The 20,047-nt window shown below is 41.4% G+C and overlaps 3 protein-coding genes across 3 annotated transcripts; 2 read left to right on the forward strand and 1 right to left on the reverse strand.

The window, feature by feature from the left end:
• Positions 1–1,484: 1,484 nt before the first annotated feature.
• dnajc11a (DnaJ (Hsp40) homolog, subfamily C, member 11a) lies at positions 1,485–8,727 on the forward strand. The gene is made up of 16 exons (XM_034536213.1): positions 1,485–1,693; positions 2,590–2,719; positions 2,816–2,889; positions 3,433–3,534; positions 3,645–3,773; positions 3,920–4,042; positions 4,231–4,304; positions 4,392–4,581; positions 4,670–4,755; positions 4,982–5,098; positions 5,476–5,631; positions 5,759–5,828; positions 6,052–6,109; positions 6,611–6,753; positions 6,984–7,113; positions 8,233–8,727. Exons 1-16 carry the CDS (start codon positions 1,622–1,624, stop codon positions 8,256–8,258), a joined length of 1,680 nt encoding a protein of 559 aa, XP_034392104.1. The 5' UTR covers positions 1,485–1,621; the 3' UTR covers positions 8,259–8,727.
• A 1,901-nt stretch (positions 8,728–10,628) lies between these two features.
• Positions 10,629–13,754, forward strand: LOC117732981 (F-box only protein 6-like). The gene is made up of 7 exons (XM_034536214.1): positions 10,629–10,792; positions 11,016–11,129; positions 11,455–11,704; positions 11,834–11,948; positions 12,051–12,146; positions 12,642–12,777; positions 12,877–13,754. The coding sequence occupies exons 2-7, from the start codon at positions 11,067–11,069 to the stop codon at positions 13,021–13,023; spliced, it is 807 nt and encodes a 268-aa protein (XP_034392105.1). The 5' UTR covers positions 10,629–10,792; positions 11,016–11,066; the 3' UTR covers positions 13,024–13,754.
• LOC117732983 (cell division control protein 42 homolog) lies at positions 13,647–18,547 on the reverse strand. Its single transcript, XM_034536215.1, has 6 exons — positions 18,421–18,547; positions 17,721–17,852; positions 17,539–17,611; positions 17,324–17,433; positions 15,885–16,082; positions 13,647–15,057 (listed from the first exon to the last, which is right to left on the reverse strand). Exons 2-6 carry the CDS (start codon positions 17,823–17,825, stop codon positions 14,968–14,970), a joined length of 576 nt encoding a protein of 191 aa, XP_034392106.1. The 5' UTR covers positions 17,826–17,852; positions 18,421–18,547; the 3' UTR covers positions 13,647–14,967.
• Between the last annotated feature and the right edge of the window lie 1,500 nt (positions 18,548–20,047).

The following is a 20,047-nucleotide window of genomic DNA, read 5'->3' on the forward strand; positions in this document are numbered from 1 at the left end:
CCTCACCTTGACACCGCCAGTCGCGTTTTTTATTTATTTATTTATTTTTATTTTACAGTGAATGTAAAACAGCTCAGAGGCGCTGCGGGTCTGGCGTGACGCTTTTGTTAAAAAGCTGGTGACGCGTTATTGTATTTAAAAAAAGAAAGATTAATGCTCGGTGGGTGAGGCTATACGTGTGGTGTCCCTAATTTAGACTAATTTGAAGGGGAATGCTAAATGTTTGTCTTTGAACACACATACGTTTGTTTTACACGGAATACACAACATGTCTTTATGTGTAATGGGATTCATTAAGTTTGGTTTATTATTAACACATCTTCAGAGATAAATCTGCTGATCTATAATGGTAATTGGGCTTTTTACCTGTTTCATACAAAGGTGTCATTTTTAGATATCCATCCATAACAGCGTTAATTCTTAAGGTTCCTTTTAAACTATCTTTAATCCTATAGATTGCCATTGTGGGCTGAAGGGAGTGCTGGCAACATATAGTCTATTAAAAACAAACAATAAAACACTTCACACATATAAAACAGTAGTGATAGCATGCACAGTATATTAAGACGTCAGTTTATTTTAAAGCATTTAGACTAGTTTGTTCACTTTAGACTTGGCGAACGGATCTCAGTTATGGGATACATATCCATCAGGAGCTGCTGGTGTGGTCCATCTGAACATTTCTGTCAATGTGATGCACAGATCCGAAGACCGCTGCTAACACAGTTACTTTAATTCACACTATCACTATTCAAGGTTCTCAACTTGCATCGGGCCATCATAGGCTTGACGATAGCATGGCCACGTTAACTGACTACACGGGCGATCTAATTACACATTGTGCTTAATAGACAGCGCTTTTGGCACTTGCGTCAACTCCATGCACTTAAGGACAGCCTTCATCCGACATTAGGGACAGCCTTCATCCTACATTAACAGGACGGTGGCCGCCAGTGCTGAAATGCAACGTATAGTTCGAGGTGGGGGTGCTGAAAGGACAGCTCCTCTAGTGCCTGCTGCTCGTGCGCCTTATACAGTCGACGGTTTCTTGTTATTGCAAAGAGAGTAATAATGAACTAATGAAAGAGCTAATGCAGTGAAGCAATTTTCTCAGCCGTGGCCTGAATTGTTCCTCAGTGGCTAGGATGCAGATATTAACCTTTTAGAGTAAGGCATATGTAGCTATCTTCTATATTAAATGTATCGAATTGGAAATGTAACACTATATTCAAATGAGAGCTTTTCAAAATTGTGGGCGAAAAAACAACGTGAACTAGCTACACTGTCATTAAAAATATATAATATAATACAAAATGTAAAAGAATTGAAGATGAAACACTCTTTGACTGTAGGTTATGAAAACGCCACTGTGGAGGCCGACACTTTAGCATATCTTCTCACCATCCCTCAGATAAATCTACACTAACGACGAACAACTGTACGTTTCTTTAAACTTCGAAATGAAAAAGCCCGTTCAGGGCAGCACGAGCGCCGCCTGGGAAGCTGTGAACACAGTCGCTGTCTCTTGTCGTTCGTCCCCGCCGCGAGGGGGCGACCGAGAGCGCGCAGAAGACCTTCGAGCCGCGTAAAGGCCGCGAGGAAGAGATGACCGGTTGTAAACATGGCGTCTTCCTTGGATGATGATGAGCTCCTTAATGATGATTATTATTCCCTGCTTAATGTCCGGCGAGAGGTACAATGCGCAGTTGCTATCCGAGGGGATGTGTGTGCACGTGCACGTGGCAGTCATTCCGCGAACGTCGCCCGGTTGATATTTAGCGGTTACCCGTCCAATCACATGTAACGTTGGCTAGGTAGCTAGCTTGTGACCCTCGACATTGGTTTCTGTGCTGTGACTCCTCGGCTGGAAACTCCACAGGAACCGGTTGCAGGGTCACGGCTTTTAAAAAAAAAAGCAGGTGTCAGTTGATAAAGTGAGGTAGTTAATCGCGTCTTAGTATTGTAATATAGATGTTAATGGTAGCCAACTGCCATGTGTGTTCAGTTTTAATGGTGATCTACTGGACTGGATAGTGCTAACTAAGTTAGCTAATGCTATAACTTTACTTCACGGCTAACATCGTGTAACATTTCCAGGTGATCGGCTTGACAGCGCGCAGGTGTTTTCTCCGATGTCTGCGGGATCGGACACTTTCGGTCTCGATGCCCGAGTTCGTAAAGCAGAGAACATTATGTTCTCACGCGAGTGGCTTTTTACCACAACACAAAAATAACTTAAGTGTCTCAGGGACATGCTGTTCCAGAGCGACTGTGTATGCCACAATGTAAACGTTCATATATGTGCTTGTGTCAGGGATATATAAAAACAAAACAATATCTAACAATAGTGTAGATTGCACGTGTATACATACTCTTATTTCACAACATTATTACTTGATGTTAAGCACCAGGTTTCTGCTCCGACTGTTAAAACTTCATGAAGATCAAATAGGTGTTGGAGAATCAGTAAATTTAAGTTGGGAGTTTGTATCTGTGGCATCGTCCTGCTGTGTGTTTTGTAAGCCGTTGATCGAGTTCCCCCACAAGTTTTCTCTCTCATATTTCCTCCATTTCAATGTTTCGCTTCAGGCAACACAGGAGGAGCTGAAGGTGGCATACAGGCGATTGTGCATGCTGTATCACCCGGACAAACACCGGGACCCTGAACTGAAGCGTCAAGCAGAGCAGCTTTTTAACCTCGTACATGAAGCTTATCAAGGTAAGTGAGCCTTTTGCTTCCGCCGTTGAGTCAGCTACACGGTGAAGCTAATGTTATGTTATTAATGTTATTTGGTGGGTACCTGTGTCTTTCTAGTGCTTCGGGAGCCGCAGTCTCGCGCTATCTATGATATATATGGCAAGAGGGGACTCGATGTTGATGGATGGGAGGTAAGTTTGTAAGTGAGTGATTCTAGGGGCTAATAATGCCACAAAACAAGCCACAACATGCAGTCTGAAACAATAGGCATTGTTTGTATTGACGCCCCATTAAGCCCAATATACATTAACCTCTGAGGTGTTACACAAGCACGAGGGTTGTTGCCTTATGTGGTAAGGAAATTGCATCTGTAGTGTGCCGATGGAAACATATAGAGAATAAATGAAGTGTATCATCTTGTGATTGATATTGGTCACCATTTAGGGTTTTGACTTGAGATTAACTTAATACAAAGTCAACCTTTAAGAATCAACCAATACTATACATAAGTGTAATATTTCAGCTTTGCAATCTGGTGGCATGAAGCCTGCATTCTTACCACGAGGCCATCCTGTCCTACATGACATCACCTCAGTTAACCTGTGTGAAATAGTTCCTGTTATCCTTGCTCTGTTCGACAGTACAACATGTATTGTACTGTCGCTCTATCTGCAACCTGTGAATCAGCCAAACCACCGGTTGCTTTGCTCTCAAGTCACATCTTTGTACTCCAGGTGGTGGAGAGAAAAAGATCCCCCGCAGAGATTCGAGAAGAGTATGAGCGTCTTCAGAAAGAGCGAGAGGAGAGAAGGCTTCAGCAAAGGACCAACCCAAAGGTACGCCCAGGGGATGTAACAAGGTTACGGAAAGAGTCATTGGGCATCTTGTGCATATTATTTACATCATTAATTAACACGGTATTCTTTCCCGAACATGTTGTTCGCAGGGAACTATTAGTGTGGGTGTTGATGCCACGGACCTCTTTGACCAGTATGAGGAGGACTATGAGGATATGGCTGGAGGAGGAGTCCCACATGTGGAAATCAACAAGATGCACATATCACAATCCATAGAGGTAATGGGTTGCTCCAGATTCTACATCAGGTTTTAAGTGGCATTCTTGCGATGTGTTTTGGATTCAACAAGCTGGAGCCCCGATTCAATTTGTCATAGTTTTAGCTAATTCTCATCAAAGGACTTGTTGTTTTCTGTGTTCTGCAGGCTCCTCTTAGCACCAAAGACACTGCTATTTTGTCTGGCTCCCTGTCGACCCACAATGGAAACGGAGGTGGCACAATTAACTTGGCCTTCAGGAGAGTCACCTCCGCCAATGGGTGGGGAGAGGTATGCTGCATTCTCACTGGGCACTACACACACACACACACACACACACACACACACACACACACACACACACACACACACACACACACACACACACGCGCACTGTCAGTGAGGTCTGCCTTTGTGGTACAACATGCGGTGGCCTTTTAAGATGTGAATGAATATCTGTTGTGGCTTTGTGCACACAGGTAGAGGTCGGCGCTGGAGACACCCAAGGACCTCTCTTAGGAATGAAGATTTTCCGTAACTTGACGTCTCGATGGTATGTGTTGAAATGCAAGACTACTCAACTTTTACTTCCACATGAACAATTCAGTGATTTTCTCATTGATTTCATTTTGTGCCTCAGCTTCGCCACCGCTCAGTGCGGCCTCCAGTTTTCATCCCGAGGCGTGCGTCCTGGGGTTACCACATTGCTGGCCCGCCACCTAGACAAGAACACCATGGGCTATCTACAGTGGCGCTGGGGCATCCAGTCCTCTATGAACACCAGCATCGTCAGGGACACCAAGAGCAGCCATTTCACCCTCGCAATGCAGGTTAGCAGCCAGCTAAAATTTTTAAAGACACCATAAACAGTTTCTTGTCAATGGTTGTGCCAACATGTGTCACTTTTTGTCTCTGCAGTTTGGCATTCCTCACACTTTTGTGATGATGAGCTACCAGTACAAGTTCCAGGACGATGACCAGACCAAGATTAAGGGCTCAGTAAAGTATGTTGTCAAAGTGCAATATGTATTATTTGGAGAATCCATATTGAGAACCTTGATGTTGGTCATGATTAGCTAATTTCTTTTTTGTGTCAATCTCTTTGTTGAGTAACTCAAATTTCTAACCATTTGAATATACGTAGTCGGTAGTTTCTATGCAAGAACTGACAGCTTAAATTCCAGTAAACTGAGTGCAGAAGGAGAGAAAGTGACTGTCTTCATGTTCCAGATCAGGTTTCTTTGGGACTGTGGTAGAGTACGGTGCTGAGAGGAAGATCAGTCGACACAGTGTCCTGGGGGCCACCGTCAGCGTGGGAGTGCCCCAAGGTGTCTCCCTCAAGATCAAGTGAGTGCACCTCTTTCCAGTTTGATGCGGGTTTCCGAACGTTCTCCTCGCAGCGCTGTTGCCATGGCACCCGTAGGTTTCGAGACGTGACATCATGCCAGCGGATCCAATGAATTTTCGACATGTCGTGTTTGTGCTGGGGGCTGCACCTTTTTTTTTGAGGGCGTAAACAAAGGACCCACTACGATGCTAGTTGGTCCTGGTGTAGGAGTTCTAAGATAAGTTAATATAATCCTTTATTAGTGCCACTGCGGGGACATTTGCAAAAAACTTGAGCAGGTCTCTTGGTTCTTTTTTGACACCATTTACTAACATCTTTCTAACAATACACACACAATTCTCACTATCCTGTCTAACCTAGACAACTCTATCTGCAGACTAAACAGAGCCAGCCAGACGTATTTCTTCCCTATTCACCTGACTGACCAACTCCTGCCAAGTGCTGTATTTTATGCCACAGTTGGACCACTGGTTTTCTACCTCGCCATCCAGCAGCTTATTATTCGGCCCTACGTGCGGGCCCAGAAGGAAGAGTAAGAACCCTTCACTTTAAGTTCTTTCATGCCAAGAAATGTTATCGGGGAACAGCACCACGTGTATTGTGACCGCCAGATTTTATGAGCTCATTTCATTCCTCCATTTATCTTTCAACCTCACCAGAGACTTGGACAAACAGCGGGAAGGCTCAGCCTCAAATATAGCCAGGAAGAAGCAGGAGGCGGAGAGCGCTGTGAGTATTTTACAGGCTCACGTTTGACTGTGGTACCGATCCTACATTGTGGTTCGCCGACAGATAAGAGATGCAGGTCTCGTCCCCCGAAATATTAGTTACCAGTCAGATGAATGGGCTGAGATGGGGATTAAATGGGATGCAAAGTCTTACTGAAAAGCATTAGTATAATCCATATGATTTGAAATCTCATTGTTTGTGTCCTTCTTTTCCTCTCTTAAAGGTCTTGCTCATGCAGGAGTCTGTGCGCAGGATTATTGAAACGGAGGAGTCTAGAATGGGTAAGATGTGTAATACGGATGAGCTCATCCCAGGACTGATGATTTGAAGCAAGTTGTGAAGCTATTTGATTTTCTTACATTAAAAAAAATAATAATTGAATGCGCTACAGGTGAAATAATTCGATGCCTGGTTCAATTCAATTCAGTTTATTTTGTATAGCCCAAAATCACAAATGATAAATTTGCAATGTTAATAGCAGGGTCTGTGTAATGACAGACACATTTTATTATTCAATGGACCACTCTCTATGAAATTGTTATGGTATTGTTTATGCAGCCTGCAATTACAATTAATTGGGCTGTCTTTTTTTTTAAAATATACTTTTACTCTCTAAAATGACATTGGTTCTGTTATTAAATCTGTCTTAACATGTCTGTAAGCATGCATGACTGAAATGATTATTCCATGAAAGGTGACTAACCTTTTGATCACGTTAAAATACCACATTTATACACCTCCACTTGACTCGCACTATCTTTGATGCTGCTTCATCAAACCAGGCCTCATCATCCTCAACGCCTGGTACGGCAAGTTTGTGACCGACAACAGTCGAAAACACGAGAGGGCAAAGGTCATTGATGTGACCGTGCCGCTGCAGTGTCTGGTGAAGGACTCTAAACTCATCCTCACCGAGGCCACAAAGGTAAGAATGTGTCCACACCCGTTGCTATAAAGTATATTGTACACACAATGTTACTGCATCCATTGATGCAGGTATTTTCCTTGTGTTTAAAGCATCTGAATATATGGTACACCTCCTGGTTATCACTGTGCTGCAGTGTTACAAATGGATGTCCTCAGACTGATGTCCTAGATTAAAGAGGATTTAGTCTGCTGCCGGCGCCGCCGCATAACCTTGTGTTGGCTTCCCAGTCAGGAATCCCTGGTTTCTATGACCCCTGTGTGGGGGAGGAGAAGAGCCTGAAGGTGCTGTATCAGTTCCGTGGAGTCATGCATCAAGTCCTGTCAGGAGACGCCGAACCACTCAGGATACCAAAGCAATGTGAGTCCAATGCAGAATACACTCCCCCCCGAATCGGCATCGTGTCACAGTTTCGTCCCCCATGAAGCCGAGACGACGCGGGCCAAAACATTTAGTCCTATTTACGTTTGCAGATTTCTCCCACAGCTGTGGCCTAGAAATGCACATCTGTTAGATTGTGCTAAAATGGGGCGTTATAGGCAGAACAGTGAAGCTTGTAAACATGTATGAAGCTGGAAATGAGCCTATCTAAAGTGTATCTAAAGTTAGTTTCAGAAAACTTGTGATGCAAAATCTCATAACAAATGGGGATAATTACGCAATAATTTAATGTAAGTATTCAATTGGGGAAGTTTCATGATGGTATCTATAAGTAATTTAAAAAAAATCCTATTAGTAGTGACTTTACAACACATATATTCAGAGACTGTTTCATCAAAATTAGATTGTATTATTATTTAACACTTTAGTAGCACTTTCCAGTTTGCTGTCTGTCTATTATGAAAGAGGGTTCTCATCCGTAGCTTAATTTATATATAACTTTTTGTTATGGCTGTATTTTCTTTGAGATATCCCAAAAAAAATCCTTCAGTAGAAATCTTTGACTCTAATATGTCAAAAGAAATGAGACAAGGATTTTGATCATAACTTCATCTAATGTTCAGCATTCTGTTCTGGAAATGTGGGCATTAATAACACAAAACCTCATTTGCATATGTCAACACAAATGTCAGAACTTGTAATATACAAAAAGAAAAAAAGAATTGCCTAAATGTAAATAAACAAGTGGGGCAGTTCCCTGATGTTCCCTATTAGTTAAAAGAGTAGAATAATTCTGAAATGTGTGGAATTTGAAGGATAACATGAATGTGAAAGGTGAACCATCAACCTATTCCCGCGGGCTGCCTCCGCCTAATGTAATATTTAGCTACTTCAGTGCAGGTTTTATGACTTGGTAGATCGTCTTGAACTCTTTCAGATCTCACTGACAGCGTCGACAGTCATCGTAGATGCGCGTGTGATGCAACGTTTCTCCGCATATTGTATCTGCGCTCAGAGAGTTTCTTAAAACCCACTGAGCTATTCTGCCGGCAGCGATGTTTTTCTGACTGCTTTTGTAACTGTTTCCACCCCGTGCAGCTCACAGGATCGACGCAGACACATAGGAGCTCCTCGGCTGACCAAAAAAAAAAAAAAAAAAAAAAGACTCTCGGCTGGTTGACAGAAGATGGATAATAAACCTGTTTTAGATACGACACAGATTGGAAGTCCTTGTTACTCAGAAAAAAATCGCACATTTACCTTTTTGTCTTCATATTCATTTAAATATGCAGCGCGGAGTGGAAGCATCACGGACTGGATTGATCATAATTCAAGGGGGACGGACGGACGGGGGTTGCGGCCTGCGTGAAATTCTAATGAGACACCAAAATCGATGGCTGCCATCTTATGTCCCCGGGTCTTTTAGCCTCCTTGGTATCCATTTATTTTTGGTATATGGCTTGTAATTTAGGTTAGAGGTCTATGTACTGTATCGTACACAAACTGCAGTGCCTACGTGATTGAATACATGAATGCACCTTTTTGTTTATTTGCCATATTATTAAAATCAGTCTCTCTCATGTTGCGCAACCATTTTTGGTACTTTTATTTTTTTCTTTCTTTTTTTTTTTCATATAGATAAATTGTTGTTTGATTTGAAGCGGTGCTGAAATGTGTGCATGTGAAGGACGGTGTGAACGTGAAAGGGGGAAACGTCGCAGCTTTTTGTCGTGATTATATAGAGTTGAGAAAGAGTTCATCGCTTCAATGGAGTCTTCTGCAGTGACCCCCGTCCTTGATCTGGGTGAAATGTTTATGAATCTTCTCTCCCATCACTTGTTTGTGTGCCATAAATGGAGAGAGGTGGATTCACTGAAACCACGAAAAGAGCATTGCTTGCGTAACTCCCTGTGAAAAGGTCTTTTCAGGATTAATAATGAGTTGGATGATGCAAAGAGGGCCGAGGTACTCACCGAATGCTTCCTGAAACCCCAAACGATGTCTTCATCAATGACGATTCTCTTGAAAGGAAATTGAGTTTGTCAAGTTCTTCATCGGGTCGATCTATTTTTTTGTTTTTGTATCTGTGTTTTCTCCAGGCTGGAGGAAGGATGTGGTTTGAAGAGAAGACCAGAAATTAAAGGTTTTCAAGGCTTGAGACATTAGTCACAGTGAAAAGTGTACATGATGACAGGAGATGAAAGATTCCATCAAGAAATCACTTTGTTTGTTTTTTCAACTAAGATTTTTCTTTAGGATTTATTTATAAATTGCACCCGTTGTATTTTGAACATGGCAGGCGGAATTCCTTTATGTGGAATAGCCTAATTGTTCATAGTTCAGTTCAACAACACACTTTACTGTACTGCAATATTTCAAAAAGCGAGGTATGACACGATATTAATGCAGAGCAACGTGTTCATTTTAACAAATTCATAACTGACTAATTACAGACACACACATCACCCTGAACACACAACGCAGGCGTGACTCAAAGTTCCAGAGAGAACTTTATGATAACTTTATTATCCTGAAGGCACCTCTCTACCTTGAGCTGAAGACAGTCTATCGGAGTTGAGTTGTTTTCACAAGTTCATAAATGATGCTCTTGGTCCGATCATTACGCTTTTATGCTAAGTTTTCCAAACAGTCAGAATAATTGTACTTATTTGGGCCCTATTATCCAATCATCAGGAACACACTACACTGGTGATACCGCATGACAATAAATATGATCAGCAGCTGTCATTCAAGAACATGTACATCACTATTTGACCTGCTTTCAGATGCTGATATCCCACTAAGTAAATGCATGAACATTTTAAATGGGGACATAATCCATACTTGCGATCCGCCTAAACTGGAAACGGGAGGAATGTGTGACGGGAAGCAGAAGTGCTCTTCCTCCAACTGAAATAAACAACGGGCTCTTTAGAGGCCTTGCAGTGTGTGTGTGTGTGTGTTTGTGTGTGTGCCATTAGAGTGTGTCTGACCTACCCCGAGATGTTCGACACGTACAGAAATAGTATTACGGACTTGATTTTGTTGAATGTGATCTATACGGAGTTAAGTTACAGAAAAACGTAGATACAAAAAAAAGTGTGAATATGATTCTGGTAATTAACGGTCTTGCTTTCAACCACTCTTTGAACTAATGCAACCTTTGCACGTGACTGCAGTAAAAACAACAATCTCTTGACACGTTATCTTAGAGCACTCAGTGAATTGATTATTAGGCCTAATAATCAGAAATTATATTCGCTAAATTCAATTTTATAAGCTTTTTTAATATTTATTTGATCTAAAAAAAATAATGTATATATACATTAAAGTTGTGTACATGCTCGAGTGCAAAGCAAAGGATTCATAAAGGGCTTGTGCTCGATGACCTGAGGACGGCACATTATTACTGGTGCGTATGTTCATCGAGCTTTTGGGCGATCTGAATACTTCCCCGCCCATTTTCTGTGAGTTGAACCAATCACATCACGCGGGGCGGGATTAAAGGTCCCACGTGGGCAGCTCGCGCCGCCGACGTCTTTGAGTTTTACGTCCGGGATTGAACACCGAGCGCTCCTTCCGTAGAAGCCGAATATCTGACGGTGTGACTCAGAAGACGCGGTGTAACGGAACGTGGTCTGTCACGGCGGATGTGTCGGTAGTCATTTGTTAATTTTACATTCATAGGAAAACATTGGAGCTGCTTTGACCTCACTTTGCCTCTAAACGCACTTCCTTGTTGTGTGTTATTTGATTTAAATGTGCGTGATATTGTAGCTACATACACATAAATATATATATATATATAGATATATATGCATATACAAAATACGTTAAAAGGGCGGTAGCGATTCGGTATATTTTGGCTGTATTGTCAAAAGCCGTCCCGACAGCCTGGGTCTGTCCCGGGCTTGAAGAGGGAGCAGGACGCCATGGGAGCGACGCAGAGCTCGGCTTCAGCGGCAGGATCGTCACAGGGGCTTTCTCAAGAACACGTGAGTGTTTACACGGCGCGTCACGTGACCGGCAGCCCATGCAAGTTTCATTTCAAGCTGGTGACACTTTGAAGTCAGACCGAGCATAACATGACGCTGAATTCAAATCTGGCATAATGGGTTCACTTGTTATAACTTTCCTGTGCATGATAAGCTTCAGCCTGAAGGATCCACTGCCATTTAAGAAGGGGCGCGCGCGCACACACACACACGCACACGCACATACTCATAGGCTGAATGTAGGGGAGGGGGGAGGGGGGGCACATTGATCCAAGACTGCCGATCCAGAGTTTGAGCTTATCTGTGTCCTGTCTGTTCTTTCCAGCCGTGCCCGGTTCCTCTGGAGATCCTGGAGGAGATCTTCTTGAATCTCCCTCCCGAGCAGGTGGTTTGGGTTTGCCGGTTAGTGTGCCATCAGTGGGGGCAAGTGGCCGACAGCGAGTCCCTGTGGAGAGGGAGATGTCGAAGAGAGGGATACCGCCTCCGCGACGCTTCCAAAATCCCCAAAGACTGGCGGTTGTTTTACTTCCTGTGCAAGAAGAGGAGGAACCTTCTCAAGAATCCGAAAGGAGAAAGTACGAAAGCAGCAGAACTGATTTTACTCTCCAATCGGAGCCCATTCTTTTCCTGCTCAATAACACATCAGCTCTCAAAAAAAAAAAATTGATCTCACAACCCTCCTCTTTTTTTGTTTTTTTTTGTAGATAAAATGAAGAACTGGCAGATTCTTGAGAACGGCGGCGACCAGTGGAAAGTGGAGGGCGTCATGGTGCCGCATCCGAATGAGAAGGTCCAGCAAAACTTTGTGACCTCTTACGGGTGAGTATTCAGCAGTGGTCCAGAAAGCAAATGGCAAGTACGCACTTTGCTTTACGTTTTGATTGCGTGAAAAGCTCAAATCCTCTCTCTGTTATCTTGCAGGATGTGCAAGAAGTCGCAGCTGATTGATTTGGGGGTGGAAGGTTACAACGCATTGTTTATGGATCATTTCCAGCCAGGCATCAAAATATCTGATTGGTGAGAAGAGCACACTTAGACCTCGCAGATCTAAAATCCCGATGATGCCAAGTTTAAATCCAGACTTTACACTCGGCTAAATCGGTTCTTCTACTCTTCCCTTTTAAGAGATTACAATGAAACTTGTACACGCTTTTCATACATCCACATCGTGACGGCGAGGCTCAAGTAAAGGGTCAATACATACGACCGTGTTACATATAATGCAGCCCCCCATTCATTTACCGGTAAATTAATTGGGGCAATGGTTTTCCTCATCTTTCTTATTTGTACTGTGTACTGAGACACTGTGTGATGCGAGCTTCCTCGTCTCAGAGCACGACACAGAACGTATACGAGTCATTTTTCACCAAACACGAGGATTAACAAAAGATGCCGTGACCGTTGCTCCCGAAGTCATGAAAATCAATAAACAAAAACACAGGAATGTTTTTTTGGACGACGGTTGAAACTCCCGAATTGCCGACCCCTGACCTTTTTTTTTTGTTATGTTAGGTACGCCCCGCGATGGGATTGCGGCAGTGAATATACGATCCGCGTAGAGTTGCTGAATCAAAGGAAGAAGGCGGTGCAGACGTTCGCTCCCGACACGGTTTACTTCGAGCAGTGGAACGATCAGACGTGGAATCAGGCGAGTGCAAAGCGTGAGGCATATATGAATATGATGCTGAGTTCAGAGGGAGGGAGTCGTGGACAATTCCAGATGTACTGATGTATGTGTATTTTTCAGATGACACATGTATTCCAGGACTATGGACCAGGAGTGAGGTACATCCGGTTTACCCATGGAGGCAAGGACGCGCAGTTCTGGGCAGGATGGTATGGAATACGTGTCACCGACAGCTGTGTTGAGATATGTCCCGCAGTGGACGCGTAGATCTTTTTATGTAGTCACCGACTGCCCGCTTGCTGCCTCTGCATAAAAAGTGCACCTTCTTTTATGGAAATTGCACCAATTACTATTTCCCTTGTACAATCAGCAGTCATTTTACATGTTGAAGTAACGTTGTCTTTTTCTTCTTCTTGCAAGAGGCTATGAATACTATATGTGTATCAGTTTCTTTATGAAATGTTAAGTTTTCATCGTGAGGAGATGCCACGTAGTCACGAGGCGGAGCCGGTCCCTGGAGCGGATTCTCTGGCTCTGATGTCTGTTTACGTCTCAGTCGTAGGCTGAGGACGCCACAGAGGCACCTACGGGTGATGTGCAACGTTATTTCTGACAAGTTGCGACATCTGTGATAAGGCCAGACTGAATGTCACATGGCAAGAAATACAAAAAAACAACAATTTCTCAGATCAGAAGGGATTCTGTCTAGAAATATTAACACTGCAGCACTATAACAAACCAGCCTTAATGTACATTATATTAATATTTGCACTGGCCTGTAAATGTGTAAGTTATGATGCTGAAACGTTGTATTGGGAAAACTAATCTGTGGAAAATGTATACAGTTCCATCACCTTTTTAATCCTGTAACCATCAAGCCAGACAACACGTAGTATTTGAAGTTAGGTTTATTCGTAATACTGGTTTATTGTGGTGCTTTATCACAAGCAAGATACAATACAACTTTGATGTCAAATTGAATAAAAACCAAAGAGTAACTCGTTCTCAACATTTTTTTGGGGGATTTCAGTGTCACCTCATTTCCTCCAAATCTCTATTTGTAATGCACACATTGTATTCAGTCAATAAGTTATGAGTTATTCTCACTGTATTTACAAATCAAATTCAAGCCCGTCACAATTCAGGCGTGGTTATAGTAAAAGACAAATAGTGCTAGTTCAGCCAGTCAAAAATCTTCACAGGGTTTCAAACTATGTATCTCATTTTGTAAGAACAATGCGTTAACGTCAGCAGCAAAGTCTGCTCGCTTTACAAAATAGTTCATTAGCCGAGGGTTACGGGCTGGAAATCTCTTTTAAAGTTCATCGACTGCCACTTTTCAGAAGGAAACGACTGGGAAATTGTTGTGCTCCAACTTCTTGCATATAGTTCGTTAAATTGACAAGTATAACTCCATACATTTCCCACGTCTGCATCGGCAGATCTCGACTTTGACAAGTGTCAATTTATAAAGTTATATTTTGGCAAAACGAGAACTACAATGGAGCATAGCCTAGAAATGTCATCAAATGTGTCTTGGATCCGCCCGGAGGCGATGCCGACATGAACATGAGATGTAGAAAGAAAAAAAATAGTAAACTACGGCAGCTTTTGTTAACACTCGAAGAAAATTAATATTTGTCTGTCTTTTCTATGACGATGCCGTGTCAACCACATGCAGTCTTGTGCTCCAGGGTTGAACGTATATAGTATAAATGATAAACATTATGGGAATTACTTGAAAAGTAAATATAGAATCGATGTAGCACATACTAATACATAATTGGAGCAGCTCACTAAACCAACATTCTCAGCTTATTTGCATTTTACAGGGCCGTCAATAAAACAGTTCTATTAAAAAAACAAAACATTTCAGTTTTTTCTTTTGGAATCACACTTAACTCTAAATATGTGGTCAAACTCAAACAGCATTTTAATTATTATCACCAACAGTTTGATGTATCTTAAGTATTCAGTGTTCCCATCACGTAAGACCATTTCATTGGCAATCAAATCATAACAGACAGCATCAGATGTTACTCAAAAAGCACATTCAACACATTGAATATGTATTCAGGTTAGGCTAAGTCAGTCAGAAGGCAAACATTTCATAATATCGTCACTCATGTTGGAATGTGCTTGTGCAACAAACCTCTTCAGTACTGTTAACCTAGATTTGGAAACTGGTGTGGAGGAGGCTGCGACGAAAACTTAGAGCAGAACACATTTACGCCTTTTCTTAGGTTCAGGGGGCTCCAGGGCAGCCAGTATTGCCTCATCAAACACATTCTTTAATCCTTTCTGTGGAAATAAAATATTAATATTCAAAACAGGGCTGTGCTCCAAATACATATTAGCATCTTCAGGGAACTAATTGCAAAAGAAGGCTGGGTAGAAATAGAGCAGGGCAATCAAAAGTTTCCTTTATTCAAATGACATTATACAAGACTCCTTCATGATCAAGTTGTCCGAGTAAAGACAAAAGCCCCATGGGAAAATTGTTGATGATGCAGTAGAAAAAAAAATATATTACTACTGTCTAAGACAGATTGTGGCATAAATGCTTTTGTAGGTAAAACTGATGCTGAATAACAAACAAATGCAGTTATGTCCAGTTTCACAGAATTGCACCACGGTGCTGACAACAGAATGAGGAACTCGAGATTGGCACTCTTGTTAAATCAGGCAGCATGGATAATCGTGATTAGGCCAAGTTGAAAAGAAACAAAGTTAATGGGCACAAAGTTGTTTTTTTTTTAAGTTTAAAAGAGTGTTGTGGTTAATTTAGTGACAGACATCTCTTTACAATGTGTAAGCAGCAGACAATCGAGAGGCAAAGCTAGATGCAAGACGACATCAGAACAAACAGCATTTTCTCTTTCTCTGAGTTTCAGGGGGCTCTAAAGCAGCTAGGATAGCTTCATCAAATACGTTCTTCAGTCCCCGCTACAGAAAGAGGAAAAGAAAGGAGAAAGACAGGCACACAACACAGGAGTTAGATGAAGTTTTTAGCCAAATGCTGTTAGCAAAAGACAAGCCAACGTATGTCCACCCCTGCTAGGAAACTGACATTCAAGCACATGCGCGCCACACTGGCTTCAAGCTTCGTTCAAAAAGGAAGATCTTACCTGCGTTAGGGCTGAGCACTCGACATATTTGACTGCCTTAAGGTCACGAGCCAACTTTTCTGCGGTCTCCGGGGTGATTGGCTTCTGTTTGTTCTTGGCTAGCTTCTCCACTGTAGAGGGGTCATCGCGCAGGTCGATCTGGGTGCCTACCAACAGGAACGGGGTCTTGGGACAGTGGTGAGTTATTTCAGGAACCCACTGGAGAGAAGAAAGAAAAAAACCACAAACGGGCAAACTCATCACCAAAGGGCTCATTTACAAGTGACGCTACATGGAGGAGGTTATGCACGACAATGCTATTAACTAGACTCTGATAAATAAAACTGCTCTAAAAATGTGATTGTTGTAGTTTGAGGACAGGGGTTCTTGATCGACAAGGTGACAGGTTACAGAAGGAAGGAGGACGTTTTTCAATATTAGAACCTTTATTGTCATGGTGCCAACCTTGTTAAGGAAATATATATTTGTTGTCTGCACTTGTATAATAATAATAATAATAATCAGCATTTTGTTGTATCTGTTACTTCATAGACTTATCTCCTATGTTATGCAATTTGGTCACCAAAAATAAACATTTAAAAACATTTCTTACCACCATTACCAGAACTTTCTATTATTAAAAAATGTCTCTGGCCCGAGTAGAGGTGCACCAATACCGGTCCATTGGTCTCAAATAGCTAGATGGGGTATCGGGTATCGTTGCAATAGGACGGTTTAATATACCATTATGTCAATAAATAACAATTTAGTACATTTATATACGTGTATTTATTTATTTGATACATTTTATGTTATAAAGTTAAGAAAGCAAAGTTAAGAAAGCAAAGTTAAGTCAAGCCTGGTGTTGTGTTGTACATAAAAGAATTATCCCAGTCACTTCCACATAGTGAGCCGTACAACTTATCAAACATTGGAATCACATTCATAAACATTCATGTTGTGTTTACAAACTTAAATACTCTCAGTTTTCATGTTTATTTGGCTTTTTTTTTTTTTTATATCCCCTACTGTGATTATAGGATCCTGTGTGATCTCCTGTACAAAAGAATACATTTAAGAAATGCCTCCCAGGGATTTATGACAGAGAGAGCAAGGAGGAGAAATACTGAACTATTATTTTAACTTTTGGTACTTCGTCTGCTCAATTGAAGTGCATCAGATAAACCACTAAATACACAGAGTACAGCGTATCAATAATGTCTACGATGTTGTTTTAAAAAGCAAGTAGTTGCTTCATTTATACCTCCCCTTGGCATCAGTCTATATATACACTATTTAACTCTATTAACTTGCCATACTGCTTTACAATCTTCCAATCACTTAGTAACATAGAGCAGAGTTTGAAGCAGTTTAATTTCAGATATTTTTGAAAGATGATGTTGTTAGATTTTTTTGGGGGTGAGCAACCTTACTGCATTTGATAAACACTTTGTACTCACCTTTTCTTTAACATTCTCAAACGAAGAAGGTGAAACAGATGAGAAACAGACTAAGAAGACATCCGTCTGTGGGTAGCTTAGTGGTCGTAACCTGTCGTAATCCTCCTGACCTATAAACAGACCACACCGCAAATTAGCATATTATAAGTCATAATTGTACTTAAATCCATTAGAAATGCTATATACTTAAAAAGAGTAAACAAAAATAATCTCACCTGCTGTATCAAATAAGCCAAGGGTGTATGGTTCACCCCCGATCATTACAGTTACTGCATAGTTGTCAAAAACCTGTGAAAAAAAAGAAGTGAAAAGCATGTTATGTTTTTACTTTCTCAACCAAAACGTGTCCGCCTGGTCAACACACATCTGACTCTGAAACGCATCAAAAAGTACTTACTGTTGGTACATATTCAGAGGGGAACTTGTTTGTGGTGTATGAAATCAAAAGGCAGGTTTTTCCCACCGCTCCATCACCCACCACCACACATTTGATAGTCTGCATGTCTGTGCTTTTTGATTCCGCAGTGAGCTGTGGGGAGAGGCGATGACTCATTAGGACATGTAATGTGTTAGTTATGTTGTAACCTCGGTCCTGAACTCTTAAAGTTTCTCTCAGTGTCATATGACAGCTTTGATTAAGCAAAGAGGGGTGTGGGGGGGAGGGTTCTCAGGGAAAAGGCTTTGTAGCCTAGCTTCAGCTAACGTTGCTTAACTGTCACACCCCATCACCAGAGATGTCTGGAGGCTAACGTTAGCTATTGACAACGTCAACTCACTTGCGTAAACATTTTAATACTAGTATTTTTTTAATTAGGCGGTAGACCAATCACACAATATGACGCTGTCTGCCTCATTACACGCGTAATGTTGTCGAAAACGTATTTGTTATCGGTTAGCAAGCTAAGCTAACGCAGCGCTAGCAATCACTAGACAATGCTAACTAGCTCGATGGCTTAGCTTAGCTTAACATTAGCTCGTGCAGTACCGCTAGTTTACTTGCTGCATCTCAGTCCCGGCTAACGACACGAGGCGTGAAAACAAAATCCGAACTTCTATTCATACTCGAGCATCAGTCAGGTTATATTTTCGCCACGTACCAATGTTCCTCCGCTAGCTGACGTTAGCTGTCTCTTTCGCCGGGCGTTGGCACCAGCGATCAGCGGCAACTTGCTACTTACGAGAAGCTAAGTGAGACCAAGTCCGTCAAGGTAGAGAGAATAATACCGGAAGTTACCTTCACATTAAAACGTTTAACACGCGAATAACGTACATGTTAGACTCCGTGTTGTTACATAAAGACAGGAACCAAACTAACTATAACGTGGTTTTTTTAATCAAATCTACAGGTTTTTTATTTGAGGTACTTTGTCCCTGTATGCATATATTGTAGGAACAGTAACTAACCCATGTGAATTCATTTACTAAGAAAACTATCCAAACTTAGTTGTAAGCTGATTTACTTGATTATTTCCTTCATACTCACATCATTTTACTTCATACTCCACTATGTATTGGATGCCAATACAGTACTTTTTATTCCGCTAATAATATTCGACAGCATGGAGTAAAGTCAATTGCATTTGTATAGCCCAATATCCCAAATACAACATGTATATTGAGGGGATTTACAAACTGTAGGCTACGATATTCAACTCCCTTTGACTTTTAGTTGTGTGGTTTTATTTTATCCCTGTTTTTCCCATTCAAATTCTAATGTCTGAATAACTTTAAGACATACAAGTGCAAAGCTCTTTTGAAATGTGTACTTGCATGTTTATGCTAATTGTTCCCATTATATCAGGGCCATAAAGTGGTCTTCAAATGACAGTAATATCATTTTGAAATTATTTTGTTCAACAAAAGTAGTTATCGCAGCCCGAATCGTTTATTCGCTTGTTTTCGTTGTGCTTTTATTTTGAAAGCTGACTTTCTTTGGTTATGGTGGCTGTCTTGACATGAGTTCATGCCAGAGGTTCCTGCAGCAGAAGTGATGACATCACCTCCCAAATCTTTCACACCTTGCATCCTCATCTGAGCTCCACCTCCTCCACCCTCCATCTACAGGCTGCAGGCGATTCTGTTTCTTAACAAGAAGATTAATAGACTTAGATTTGACAAACTTAATTAACATAAATTAAGTAATTTGAGTATCAAACAAACAAAAAACATGTTTGATACTCAAATTACCTTAAATGTAATGTATATTATGCATTATATTTGATGTGTTTAGCTGATCTGGTAAATACCTCCAGAAAAATATAAAAACATGAAGAATACAATACTATTGGCCTGACATGAATATTGCATTACTTTAATGATCTTTTGTTGTTTTTGTCATTTATAAATGTACACAATATATATATACGTCACCGTAGGAAATGAACAGGTGCAACAATAGAATGGCTGAATTCCTTTATTGCTTGCTGGCTCACTGTTACACTGATGGCTTTACTGGGGCACATGAATAGAACATTGTTAATACAACTTTTAATATATGCGTTTCTATAACCAGCAGACACAATTATCCAATATCTTGCCGCTCCGAGCTGCATGCTAATGAAGTCAGCTTGACAAGGTTCACAAATCACCACTGCCTCTTCGAGAGAATGCGTCATATTTTCTGGGGGATTTTTATATAATTTAGCTTTGATTTGTGACGGTCTCGCCTTCTTATGTTGATGGCTGCAGTGCTATTGGAGGGTAATCAGTGACATGGGACCACCT

Source organism: Cyclopterus lumpus, chromosome 7 (genome assembly GCF_009769545.1).
Source record: "Cyclopterus lumpus isolate fCycLum1 chromosome 7, fCycLum1.pri, whole genome shotgun sequence".
In the NCBI taxonomy this organism is placed as follows: Eukaryota; Metazoa; Chordata; class Actinopteri; order Perciformes; family Cyclopteridae; genus Cyclopterus; species Cyclopterus lumpus.